Source organism: Lycium ferocissimum, chromosome 1, assembly GCF_029784015.1.
Source record: "Lycium ferocissimum isolate CSIRO_LF1 chromosome 1, AGI_CSIRO_Lferr_CH_V1, whole genome shotgun sequence".
Lineage (NCBI taxonomy): Eukaryota > Viridiplantae > Streptophyta > Magnoliopsida > Solanales > Solanaceae > Lycium > Lycium ferocissimum.
The window spans coordinates 56,610,621-56,625,722 of NC_081342.1; the positions used below are offsets into that span (position 1 = coordinate 56,610,621).

General features: G+C 32.1%; 1 protein-coding gene across 1 annotated transcript; it reads right to left on the bottom strand.

The window, feature by feature from the left end:
• Positions 1–203: 203 nt before the first annotated feature.
• LOC132056001 (histidine decarboxylase-like) lies at positions 204–12,012 on the bottom strand. Its single transcript, XM_059448047.1, has 5 exons — positions 11,675–12,012; positions 10,494–10,728; positions 4,300–4,493; positions 1,137–1,273; positions 204–1,047 (listed from the first exon to the last, which is right to left on the bottom strand). Exons 1-5 carry the CDS (start codon positions 11,901–11,903, stop codon positions 442–444), a joined length of 1,401 nt encoding a protein of 466 aa, XP_059304030.1. The 5' UTR covers positions 11,904–12,012; the 3' UTR covers positions 204–441.
• Positions 12,013–15,102: the final 3,090 nt, after the last annotated feature.

Sequence of the window (15,102 nt, forward strand, 5' to 3'; positions counted from 1 at the left end):
TGGGGGCCCAAAGCCATTGCCTTAGTGGCTTAATCCTTGGGCCCGCCCTGGGAATAAGAGAAGGGTTACTGAAAAAAGAAAAAAAAGAAAAAGAGAATGGTTGGCTGCTGAGACTCGTCAATCAATCTGCTACTTAATAGAATGAGAGAAATGCATAAAGTAGAAGCCTCACTTTTTGTCGGTTAACTAAAGGGAACACAATGTTAACTGGAAAATCTGTAATTTATTCATCAATTGAATAGACCATCTACATAATGAATACTCAGTATTCATATAGCCAACTTAGCTAGTTTGAAAATCACAATATAAGTACTTAAGTAGCCTAGACAAAACCGGGCCAAACATGAAAACATCCATAGAAACTTTAAACGATAGGGATACAACAAGAATAGGAAAAGAACCAACAATTCCATCCAATTATGGCAAATTCACGTTGAAATTTCATCCAATTGTGGCCATGGTCTTCTTTGCCTTTAAGGAATATTGACCATTATGATGAGTGCATGCACAATTCTGAGCACCAATATCATCCGCAACACAAGGAGGCTGAACTCTTCCATCTTGGTACCACATTTTTCTTTGTTGCACTAAATCAACGAAGAAATCGTCTAGTGTTTCTCTAGTGATACTTGGCATAACAATAACATGTGCAATATTTCTCACGCAAGAAAGCTGCCAATGACGAGTAAATTCATGGTCAAGAGGCCTCTCAAATACAACTATAGTGCTCAACTCATTGAGCATAACACTGATCCCTGCTTGTTGAAGACGATCTTTCAAATATTTGGCATTGTCGAGGCATCTCTGAACATCTTCTTGTAGCCCAATTTGACCTCTAGAGCTCAAACTGTACCACAATAAAATTGGAGTCAAACCGTTTCTACTGCCAGAAATTGTGGCATCCATAGAAGCAATGTATTCCACTTTTCTTGAGAGGTTAGCGATGCAACTTTTTCTTGTTATTTGAACGCCACAAGGCATTGGACATCCCAAGAACTTATGGCCAGAAACTGTGACACTCCCAATTGGCTTCTTAAAGCTAATCATCTGTTGTCAATTAATTGCATCACAAACAATTAGAGTTTGATTTTTGTAGTATCCTCAAGTGGTTGTTAGACATATGCTAGAAAACTCACATTTTTTATGAAGGGGATAATCAGCCCATTGAGTGCTGCATCACAATGGATGTAAAACTTTTCGTGGGAATAGCCACAATCTTTAAGTGTTTGAAGAATGACATCAATGTCATCAGTAGCGCCTTTGAATGTAGTTCCTACACATAAAAAGGACCATTAAGAAAGTACTAAAACTAGTTATATGAAACGATTTCTTTTTCTTAAAAGCGGTTAGAGTTCTAAGAGAGTTGGTCCTTATGGTCTCTAGACTAGAAACTTTGAAGGAAGTGAACAAAAATTCTCATGTTATCTATAGTCATAATAAAGAAAAGAAAATTATTAAATTTTTAAACAAATTATAAAAAACCAAACAGAGAAATTAAAACTTAATAATAAGTCGGTGAATTGAATTATGACCCGTCTCTTCTCCCATTTTGACCGGCCTAAATTTCCTCAAACCCGCACATTTGACACCCCTAATAGTGGATATAAGAAATTCATACAAGTGAAGTTAAATACTCCATCCATCCCAATTTATGTGTAAGCGTATGACTGGGCACATCGCACATAGTTTGATAGAAAAAAAAATCCTTTGCAACTACTCTCTCTGTCTCAAATTATATGTCGTATTTCTAAAAATAGATGTCTCAATTATTTGTTATTTTAGAAGTTCAAGACAAACTTAATTATTTTTTTCACATTTTACCTATCGTAATAATTGTTCTTGAAGACTACCTCAATTATAGAAAGATGACACATAAATAGAGTAAATACCCAATGAAGAGAGAGATTATTATATATATCTTAAAACATAAAAAAAAAATAAAAAATAAAAAATAAAAATAAAAAGATGAAATAGTAAAAAAAAATCCTCCTACAAACTATCTCATTAAGGGTTAAAAAAAAAAATGGGAAGTTTAAAATTAAATTGTTACTCCCTCCTATCTTTTTTTATTTTTTATTTTTAGTACATAGGAGATAGGGGAAGGGAAATGGGGAAGGGGAATGGGGAATCGAACCCTCATCCAAGGTGAAAGTTCAGGTAGCCAACCAACTGAGCTACTGAGATCCTCCTACTCCCTCTGGTCCATTTTTTTTTTTTTGTAGTGCTTGCCATTAAGAATATACATTAACTAAAAGGGTAATTTGACTAAATTATCGTTATTTATTTTTTCTCACCACATTAATATCTCTCGACATTTCATGAGTAAGGGTAAAGGTGCAAGCTAATAATTAATTATGTCTTGATTTCTAAAATAACAACTAAAATACATCGCAAAGAGTACAAAATATAAAAATATATCATTTTTTATGAACCAATTAAAAAGAATATCACATAAATTGAGAGTTGTAGGGGATACTAATTTGGAATATAAGCACAACCTATTGATTGACAAGACTCGGCGTTTACATTCTACCCACAAAAGAGGATGAGTTCACTGAGTCATTGTGTGTTCTGATTAAAAATTGATCTTCTATGTCTGGATTAACCCCTGAAAAAGGCATCCCCTCAGTTAATGCTTCAACCAATTATAGTAGCTTCATCTTATCATCTTAGGGGTCGTTTGGTAGATAGTCGAAATTATCCCGGGATTATAATCCCGGGATTAATTTATCCCATCTATTGGGATTATTTTATACCATCTAAGATGGTATAAAATAATCCCAGCATAAGTGGGATAAGAAGGTATGGATAAATTTATACCTTGTACCAAACATGGTATAAAAATTAGTGGTGGGATATCTCAGCTTATACCTTTTGTACAGTCTTTGTACGCCTCAAGATGATTATTTATTCCTTTTTGGCCTTAGGACTCCAACACTGGGAGGTTTTGGCCCCGTTGATCAACTCATTATCGTATCACAAGAGGATGGATCTATTTTCCGTTGGGTTTTATGGTTTTCCCTTCTTATATGGATTTGAATTAATAAAATCTAATTTAATTTGGATCAGTCCACTTTTATCCTAAAATTCACTATATATAGGATCAACTTAGGTCTTATTTTCAAAACACAAGAGTGAATTCATAACAGCCATATAAAGAGAAAAATTGAGAGAGAAGTGGTGATTTTCGGACCAGTGAAAATCAGCTATAACAGTCTGCTTCAAATTGCGATTCCCTATTCATTAACCGTTGGATCTTGCTCAAATTTGAACTGGGGGTTCTCAAAATCTAGTTCTTCGATTTCAACGGTGGTGATTGGATTTTGTGGTCTGTAGCTTCATTTTTCGAGTACGAATAGTAGCTCATTTTGGGAGGTGATTTCTCTCCTTTTTTCATTAGTTTTGGTGTCATCTTTTATGTATTGTTGCTCCGTGCTTGGCTTTGTTGTTTTAGCCATTCGGAGAAAATTATTGTAACTCTTGTTGATCATAGTGGAGCTTTTGTGGGCCGGAAGTCCCGTAGATGTTTCCTCTTCACCTTGAAGGGGTTTTACCACGTAAATTTAGTGTCTCTTGCATTGGTTTATTTTTGCTCGCTTTTCTATTTTATTGTTGGTATAGTTGATGTCCGAATTTTCATTTGTGCTAGTGTTTATTGTCTTCTCTTGGTTCAAATAATGTGGGAAGTTTTGACTTGGGTATTTCTTCCGCTGTTACCTCGTCGTGCAATTTGGTTGTTGCTTGTTTTCTTCCCAACATTTTCACCTCAATCTATTATTAGGCATATCATGATGCACAAGTAATGCATGGGTTGGGCATTTAGGGTGGGCATATTCAACTGATCAATCTATGTTGCGTGTCAATTGTTGCTTATCAATTAGAGAGAGAAACGATAATGGGTTTTGAGGCTAAATAAGCTCTCCTACCTATTAAAACTAGTCTTTAGGCCTGGGTTTTCCTTTTTGGTCTATAATATTAGTATCAAAGTAGTCGAAATCCACGCATAGGGCCATGACTTGGACTGATTGCCTAGATCCAAGAGCGGTGCCAGCCGTGATCAACTAGGCTCACCCGTGGCCAAAGAGGTCGGTGGTTCTCAAGCGAAAATGATTGTTATGTGTCAATTGTCTCTCATCGGTTAAGAAAAGAAATATTAATAGGTTTATAGACTAAACAGACTTTCCCACCTGTCAGACTAATATTTTGGGTTAGGCTCTACTATTTGGTCTATAACAACCTATTGTATAATTTCAAAAAAGGGGAAAGCAAACACGAAAAGGTTGAAATATGAATATTTACCAATAGTAATGTTTATAATTGCTGGTTTGTCCCTGTTGTGAAGCAATTTTGCTTTCAGATCTGAATAGTCCATCTCTCCATTTATTGATGTGTTGATCATTTCCAAATCTATTTTGTACATTCTTGCAGCTTTAAAGACTGAATAGTGAGAGTCTTTTGATGCGTATAAAATCCCATTAGGAAGTAACTCTCTCCTGCAGAAAAAATTGTTAAGATAAAAGCACACACTTAAAACTATTACTTTCTGTCATATAAACTTCACAAAATTTTGGATTTGCCACTCGAACACACTAAATAGATTGATATTCGCCACTAAATCCTTTAACTTGTATCTATAAAGTAAGCATTTTTTTAAAACTAATTTAGTGAAGAAAATTTGATAGCCTTTTTGTTGCAATGTACTCTCTCCGTTCACTTTTACTTATCTAGTTTGGATTTGCACATATTTAAGAAATAATAATTGATATGAATATTTTACCACAATACCCATATTAATTGATGTTTAGTCTTAGGTTTTGAGAAATGATTTGAGTAAAAATTGAAAAAAAATACGCTTTTCTATTGATAGGCTAAAAGTGACAACTAATAGTGAATGTATTTTTAATGCAGTGGACAAGTAAAATTGAACGCAGGGAGTATTACATGCATATGTGTTAGTGCTCATTTTTTCTTCAGTTGGGGGTCTTTCGGAAACAGCTTTCCTATCTTTCGAGATAGGGATAAAGTCTGCGTACACTTTACCCTCCCCAGACCTCATATTGTGGGATTTTATTGGGCATGTTGTTGTTGTTGTTGTTGTTGTTTGTGTTAGTACTCCTTTAAATATGATCCCGTCAGCAGACATATCGACAAGAAATTACACCTCAGTGACCTTGAAAATTGATAGTCTTGAACTTTTGACCTCCGTTTATTTCATGGGCAAACCTTCAAGTTCGAAAGTCGAGATTTGTTTAAAACTTGAAATTTTGCTCATAATGTAAGTATGATCAAAAGTTCAAAACCAATCACCGTCAAAGTCATTCTTGTAAATCACACACATATTGGGACCACTAAAGGCCAATTGCATCTACTAGGCTTAGCAAATGGCCAATGGATGATAATATATAGGCAAATTGAGAACACGTGACTCAAGCAGATGGTTTAGATGTGAACTTTGGGCGCTTATTACATAGGCAGATCTATGATTTCCAAATACAGGTGCACTATTAAAATACTCCCTCTATTCTAAAAAGGTTGACACTTTTCGCTTTTCGAAAGTCAAACTTCTTAATTTTAATTGTGTATTTGAACATAGAATTTTTAATTTTTTTCGAAATAAAATTTACATATTTGAAAACTACATAAAAAGTATTATAAGTCACCATAATTAACAATTTAAAATATTTAAAAGACATGAAAAATTTACGGTCAAAAAACAACTCGTTTGGCTCTCGAAAAGCTAAAAGTGTTAATCTTTTTGGGAAGGAGGGAGTAAAAGAAAAAAGGAAGTACTAATTAAGTGGAAATTGATCCCTATTCTTAAAGGTGAATAACTTAGGAGCCGTTTGGATATGATCTCATCTCATGAGATGAAATCGTGAGATGAAATCGTGTTTGGACATGCAATTTGGATTTCTTAAGTTGTAGTTTTTTTTTATAAACATAAAAACTCACAAGTTGTGAAAACCATAAAAAAAAAAAAAAAAAAAATTCTTATACAATCTTACCAAATGAGTAAATCATAATTCATAATAAAATTAATACGCTACTAAAAGGTCTTTCTAAAAAATATAACATCATTTGATCAAACTTTAGTTCAATAAAAAGGAAAATTTAACATGAATAGTAATGTAACTACTCTTTAATATAATTCTCCCACATGGTAAACATGATTAGTAAACATGATTAGTAAATATATTGAACCAACTTACAGATTAATATTTAATACAAATGGTTGGTAAACATGATTGGTAAATATATCTACCAACTTATGGATCTTTTTTACAAAATATAAACGTATGGGTCAAATTTTACATTTATATTTTTTAAAATCATGATTTCAAATCCCAAATCATGTCTTTTTGGATGATTTGGGATTTTATCTCATGAGAAAAAATCAGAGATGAAATTGTATGTCCAAACGCTGATTCCATCGCATGTCCAAACGCCTACTTAACGTTCAACCAAGTGCATCATTCGTCCTTTTTGGAGAATGAGTGTGAACAAATTATATTAGATCAATCTTAAGAAATATGTACATAAAAAATCGAATTTTGCAGAGAAACCATGAATTCATGCCCACCATAAATCTGACCTAAAATGTAACCCATAATAATCACAATGAAGATTGAAGCTTATATCACCAAAAATGGGAAACCCATGCCCATGGCAAAAGAAGTGTTACCACGTTCATTCTGAATAATCCACGTGAAGAACTAAGACCCATGACAATTGGCGCCGTAGCATTAATAAGTCACACTTTTACACGGGAGCAATGACATCAATCAAGTAATCTAATTAATGTCTAGCTTACTTTTCAGCTGCATTACTAGATGAAACAACGGCTGTCTAGATCTACTGATGAAAGTAATTGCTATTACAGACAAATTCATTGTACAAATATTTGTTTATTCTTCTTTTAATCAACCACCATATTGATATTCGATGAAGAAACACCAAGAAAATTCAAAACATTCAAATAATGTTACCTCGCGATGGCAGGGTAAAGCATAGATCACCCCGAAAATTTCACCAGTCATCCTTTTTTGAAATAATTGTTTAATAAATGACTCTTTTTATTTCTCTTGCAACTTACAAATTTTTTAGATCATGATTTAAAGATTACTTTTGAGCAAGCTAAAGATCTAATGAGGAAAAAAAAACGTTAGACCATGGTCTAAATTTTGTAAGTTATTCAAACGTTAGACGACATCTAATACTTTTATCTGTAAGATTAAGCAACATATGGACAAATATTAGATCCTACCTTAACTTTGTTCGACAATACTATTTCCTATGGGCTATAGTTGAACAACTTCTAAAAATAAGGATAAAATTTAAATTAAACCTATCAGACAGGTCGAGCCGGGCCATGTAAATGAGGGCCACATGGTGGCCGGTTCAGGGCCGAGCCGGGCTGGGGGCCGGGTTTGAGGAGGGGAAAGGGTGTCCGACCCAGCCCCTTACCCGAGTAGGGGTACATAGTGGGCTAACCGGGCCGGGTTTTATCATTGTAATTTATATATCATTTAACATAATTGATATACTCCCTCTGTCCCTTTATGTGATACACTTTTCTTTTTAGTATGTTCTAAAAAGAATGATCCATTTCCTTATTGGTAATAATTTAACTTTAAATTTTATCTTTCACGCTTAACGAAATGATCTATAATCACACAGATATCTTTGACTTATTTTAAACCACAAGATTCAAAGTATTCTGTTATTTCTTAAACTTCGTGTCCAGTCAAACTATATTACATAAATTGGGACAAAGGGAGTACCATTTAACATAATCATTATTAAATATATGCATGAGTTATACCGTGCATAAATTTTAGAATAACATTGCATATTCATTAATTGTAAACGTAACTTTATTCTTATGTTTACTTTAATTTTATATATATATATATATATATATATATATATATATATATATATATATATATATATATATTGTTTTCATTTTAAATTGTTTTTATTACATAGGGGGTAGAGGAAGGGAAAATGGGGAGGGATTACAATGTGGGGATTCGAACCTCACCAAAAGGTGAAAGTTCGGGTAGCGATCAACGAAGCTACTAGATCCCTACGATTGCTTATATATACAGTCAAACCTCTCTATAGTGGTAGCGTTTGTCCGAAAATTTCATGGCTACTATAGTGAGGTGCTGTTATGCATGTATACTGACATTCGATATTTAGATCTCATTTAACTGTTATAAATAAAAGCACGCAAACAATTAACTTTTTGTACTTTTTATGTTGTAAACAAAAACAATACACTTGTAAATTTTAAAATCTCAATTGATTTTCATATCTCATAAATTAAAAATTGAAAAGACTAATAAATTACTACTAAATCCATAACTAGTTGTATCACACAGATAAAGAATTAAAATATATAGAACATATGCATTTTAAATTAATTGAGAATTTAAATGGTTCAAGTTTAACGTAAGAACTCTACAATTGTAGGCTGTTTCGTAAATTCTAGTCTCTTAGTGATAATATAACGCTTCAACTGACAAAAAATTTTGTCCAAACTTTCAGCAAAAGGAAATTCAATAGCTTTCCCTTTAAGGTTGTTTAAGTGCTTAACATTTGACTCTTCTATCTCCAAGTAACAGTAGGTTGAGACTCTTCATCAACACTTTTGTTGTCACATAATATATTTCTTACAAAATATTATTACACGCTATTTGAGTATGGCTCTTGTAGAGAGGTAATTTTACAAAGAGTATACCGCTATAACGGATGTCAGTGTTATTATAGGTAGGGGTGGGCACAGTTTGGGCCAACCCGAAATCTAAACTTTTTAAATATTTGGTTTGGATATTTGGATTATGGATTGGACTTTGGATTTTATTTTTAAAATTTATGGATTTCAGATTGGATATGAATTTAGTACTATGAATTTTTGGATATCCGAAAATTCAAAATTTTTATACCTTTTATTTAGACCTACCTATATCATATGTGCCTAGTACTAATAAGTCTAGTTTCTAAAGGTCTAATGGATTAGTACCTAATGCTCTACCCATTAAAATATTAAATCAAATATGCAATTCTCTACTAAATCAAATATAATAGGGGTTTCTTACTTCTCAAGTCTCAAAAGTCTCACGTTAGTGTCACCCACGATAGAGTTCTTTGTTATCTTTTTAGATGACTACTTAGATTTTATTTTGTTCATTTCCACTTCTCTAGAATGCTTTTATTTGGTATGGATTTACTATGTTGGACATGATTTGGATTTGCTAATCCTAATTTGAACTCGAAGGCTTTTTTTACTGAGCAATTAAGATTTAGGTTTACCTCTGTGGAACTAATATATGAATTTCATTCCTAATAAGTTTGCTTTAAGTCTCAAGAGTCAAATCCGAAAATCCGAAATATCCAAACTGAATAATTCGAAACCGAACTTAAAATAGTCAATCCAATCCGAACTTATTTGGATTGTAATTTCTTCAATCCGAAAACCGAAAATTTCATATCCAATTCGATGGCCCGAACGCCCACCCCTAATTATATGCAGAATGTTGTTATAGCGAAGTAAAATATAACATGAAAAATCAGTTCAGGAGAAAATCAGGCCGTTATAGTGAAATGTTGTTATAACGAATGGCAATTATAGAGAGGTTTGACTGTATATTATGTGTGTAGTATAAGAAAAGAATTCCATAATTTAGGATTAAAATTTCTCCAGTAATATATATAATATTCTATTATTATTTATGATGTGTTCATATAAATGAAGATAAACTATGAAAAAATTAAAGGAAAACACACAAAAGAATATTAATGGTTAACAGTGAGTTGGAATCATCTCCCTATACAATAGCTAATTTGAGTGACTTATTTAATTAACTTCCAAAATTTTAGAAGTATCCCTAAAAATAGGCAAGAAAAATGGAAAGCATGGGGATCTAATATAGGATGATTCTCGTATACTAGAATCTGTTATAGAAGTAAATATTTGATATGCCATAACTGATATCAATTAGCGCTATCATATATATGTAATCATTTTTCAAAAACCGCCTATTTATATATATATATATTTTTTAATTAATCTGAACTGGGCCGGTGCCCCGATGGGCCAGAACCCGAGCGTGTTGGTGGGCCGGGTTTCCGGGCTACATGTCATGTCCGGCCCAACCCCCTAAATTATTCCACTAGCCTAGCTCACTACCCCTCTTACCGGGTTCTGCTCGGGGCCGGTTATGGGCCGGATAGTCGGCCCAATTGACAGGTTTAATCTAAATGATAGACTTAAACAAGGGACATTTGCTTAAATCACTCTAGTGTACCTCTAAAGTAATAAAGGTATAAAGCTTACAATTATGCTTGTTCCCTATATTTGTTTATTTTCAAGAGATACATGTCCTAAATTTGTTTTCAGATTAATACCTGGCATCAATATGCAGATGATGTTAATAGCCTAGGAATTTAGAAATACTAACACTTGCAGTTATAGAGCAGATACTTACCCTACCAAAATACCATGGAGATTGCCTTCTGTGCCACCATGTGTAACATAACCCCAATATTCATCCTGTTCAATTTCCCATAATTTGGCAAACCAATCCAAAACAGCCACTTCGAAATCTTTTGAATGAAAATCCACAGGGTTCTCCGTGAAAGGATCACCACAGTTATTCAAGTGAAATTGCAAAAGTGGAGCTAAAGTGGCATGGTGATCATAACGTATGTTTTCGGGAAAACCTAAAGAGAGAGAAAAGATCAAATTAAGATTTCATACATTAAAATCTTTTAAATCCATTAGGTCAGTAGTATTAAGCTTTCGATCACATTATAAATCAGATTAATGGTACTGCTTCTGCGTGAAGAGAAAACACAAATAATGACTTTATCGAAATCTAATCAGTTCATTCATGTTGGAATATAAGTTGAACCCCTTGATAATCATAAGGTAAAAAATTGATAAAGAGGGAGATACACATGATGCGCAATCATATTTTCATTATAAGATTACAAAAGGGATATCTATAGGTGCTTAAGGATACTTCTACACTCCCAATTAGTATATACGCACACATATTATGGATGGTAATAACAAATTCATTCTCAAATAGTAGAAAAGATCACCCATCTAGGATAACTAAAAAGACATCAACTTACATACTTTAAACATATAATTTATCATTTTCAACAATTCGTTCATCAGACAAAAAAGTATTTCAAATTTTTAATAAAAGAATTTGCCAAAAAGTCCCTCATCTTGTTAATCACTAAAACTAGCTAGCTTGTTTTGATAGTTTTTCTTCATAACATCACAGGAGTGCCAAGTGGCAAGAAGAGTGGCTTCACTCTGACACTCTCTATAGTGTATGAGAGCTAAAATTTAGACCTAGAAAAACAAAGTAATCGTGAAGCGACTCTTCATACTATCTGACAAAGTTTTAGACTGAAAATATCATAATTTAGAGGGTAACAACAACACCCCATAATTTTATTATTAAGTTTGTAAGAAATATAGAAAAAATCCATATTCTCTTAATCTTTTTATCAAATATTCCAACACCTTTTTAAAATTTCCTTGGAAAAGAAAATCAAATCAGAGTTGTCTCAGAGAAATATATTGTTTGTCAATTACAAACTGGTTAATTTACTTGAAAGACAGAAGAAGTGGACAAAATGAAAATATTACCAAGATGATACTTGACTCGTTGTGTAAGTGTGTTTAAATAATTATCCAATATATAGTCCGGTGAAGGACCATTGTTTCTCAACCCTGGCTCTGTCACGGCTATTTGCATTTTCTTCCTTGGCCCTGGCGGCGTCACTTTCACCACTTTCTTGATGTTGCCATTGACAATATTATCAGTCGGAATCGAAAATGTGACTGTTTTGTTCATTACTCCAGTGAAAAGCACCATTGTTTAAGATTTAAGATTTTGCAAAAAGCACCTCACTCTAATTTATAGCAATTCTTACGGTATCTTACCAATTCAGAGCTTATTTATAGGTGGATGTAGTAGGTGTGGACAAATCAGTAGCTTTTATTTGAATATTGAATTTGTGTTAAGAAATATTGTTAAATATGTACAAATATTAAATTTAACCCAATTATTATCACTTGAAGTCGTTCTTCTAAAATCTAGAATTATAAAGTATAAAAAATTGCTTGATGACTAATGCAAATTTTATGATTTAAATATGTACAAATATTAAATTTAGAACCCAATTATTACCACTTGAAGTCGTTCTTCTAAAATCCAGAATCCATAAAGTTAAAAAATTGCTTCATGACTAATGCAAATTTCTTCATGATTAGTATATTTCTTACTCTTTGTTTTAATCTATCTAATAAATAAAATCTTAATTAAAAAGATCCGATCCGACCTCAAAATCCAAATCAATGGCACCCTTGATCAAATTGAAATGAGATCCTTCCTATAAAAACAAAAATTTAGGGCAAAATTTGAAAAAAGAAAAATCAAAAAAATAAGATGGAAAAAAGTGAAAACAGATTTTGAATTGTTTTCCAAATTCTAAATACAACTTATGGCCAAACATTGATTTTCAAGTAAAGTGAAAAACAATTCAAAATCAAATAATTATTTCTCATGGCCAAACGGCTCCTTACTGACGCACTGACATTATATTAACTACAAACTAAAGATAATTGAAATAGTCACTAACTAATTGGTGACAAATTTATTTCATCAGCATGAATCTCTATGTAGTGACGAAAGTCACTTTTAACTACAAAAAAAAATGGACTTTTTTCAACCAACAAGTTCGCTATTTATTTACTCCCTCTGTCCCAATTTATGTGTCACAATTCGCTTTTTGAAATTCAATTTATATGAACTTTGATCATTTAAGATGTATTTTTCCATCAAATTAATATGAGAAAAGTTACAATTTATAGTACTTTTTATGAGTTTTCAAATATATAAATTTTAATGTTAAAATATCGAGTTAATCTAATCCAATGTAACTTCAAAGTTTAGTTAAATTGACTCTCAAAAAGCAATAAATTGAAATAGAGGGAGTAATATATTTTGGGACGAAAATAGATTTTAACAGAAACACTAAATAATGATATGTCTACGAGGGATAGACAAATCGTTAAAAAAGATAATGACGAACCAAGATATTTTAGTGACAAAAGAATCCGTCAGAAATCATACTCCCTCCGTTTCAATTTATATGAACCCATTTGACTGGGCATGACTTTTAAGAAAGAGGGAAGACTTTTGAAACTTGTGGTTCAAAATAAAGCGTTTCAAAATTTGTGTGTTGTACATAAATCATTCATAAAGTGAATTTGTTTTCAAATTAGGAAAGAGGTCATTCATTTTGATACGGACAAAAAAGAAAATAGGTTCAAACAAATTGAAACAGAGGGAGTATTTTTTATTATTGTGAATCCTTAAAAGTTGAAATGGCATTTTAAAAAAATCCATTATGAGTTTTATGTTGTCATCTCAGATTTCGTGGGTATATGTTAGGGAAACCCCCAAGTTAACTTATAGTCTATTAATAGAGATATTTTAAAGTGATGAATCACAATTAAGTGACTTTTATGAAACTAATATGTTGAATCACTACCTGTGAATTAACCCCTCGATATGTCAAAGTTGGTAGGTGAACCCACTCAAATTTCTTGAACATTCATGTCACTACACTAGAATTAAGAATCCTGTTTAGTATTAACGAGATTAAAAAATTAACCAAAAGAATTCATCGATACACAATATTTTTTTTTATAAGAGGGGATTCAATAGATTAGATTAGGCTTCTAACAACCTAACCCTTCATTTTGTGTATTTAAATCTTATTTCTGTGTTTTAAGATTTCTATAGGTTGATATGATATTTTGGAATTTATTGGTACTCTTTGGTTGAGAATCGAGGAGGTTTAATAAGTTTTGGTACATCGCGGAGGAACAAGTTGAAATTGCATATCTTTCTAGTGTTGATTTGTTCATCGCGATTGCAATGGATTTTGTCTCAATTGTAATGATGAAAGTATAGGTGGACTGGTCAACGCGAGCTTTTTTTTTATCACGATAAAGAATAAGAGTTGAATATAAAAGCCGAATTTCGAAAATGTTATTCATTCTTCAGCATTTTTTGACTTGGGAAACTCAACTTTGTGAACATTTTGTCTATATTTATTCAGAAGTTGGGGTAAGTATTCTAAACATTTGTTTGAGTTTATACCATGATTAACCACTGAATTTTAACATTTAAATATGAATTTGAATAATGAAATTGGGATTTTTGCACTAAGCTCTAGAATTTGTAAATTGGTGATTTGAGCTATTAAATAGGAAATTGAGTGCGATGGAATTATTACACACTTTTAAGTGTTCTCTTGGCTAGAGTTGAGCCTTTTGCAAGGATCTGGGCACGGAAAAACGATTTTGGAAGGTTGAAGCTCGCCATCTAGTCTAAATCCATCTATCTATCTAGTCTAGTTTATCTAGATATTATAAATCACGAATTTTACACGCTAAATGTTGAACGACAAAAATACCCTTAAAATATTAATCGACTTTTATGCCCCTTAATGGTTAATTTGTTCTTACATTATTGATGTACAAAGAGGTAAAAATCGTCATTAAGAAATTAGATTAAGTTTGGTGAAAAAGAATCATTGTGGTCACACGTTTTTTTAAGCACTCTTCCATCCAATAAAATAAATTAATATATTTTTATTCACGTTTTTGTTGTTATTAAATTTAGATCTCACATATAAATTACATAAATATGTTTGCAATACGTACTAAGCAAATGAGCTGAGGTGGATGTAGTATACCAACACAAAATTCATTTGATTCTGACCCAAAGCATAAATTTTATATGTAAGACGACATAAAATAAAATTTGCAACAAATAGTAAATATGAGTCCATAACTTGAAAGATATATAATGAGTTAAATTTTAAAAACCTTAACTGTTGAACCCAAAAAAACTTAACATCCTGAATTCGCTTCTGCAAATGAGAGGATACTGAACCTCTGATGATTCTGAAATTTGCAGGAAACTTTTTACTTTGTACTAAAAAAATTGGTCGGAAATTTGAAAAGAAAAAAAAAAAAAACAAAAAAATTTGTACTTTATA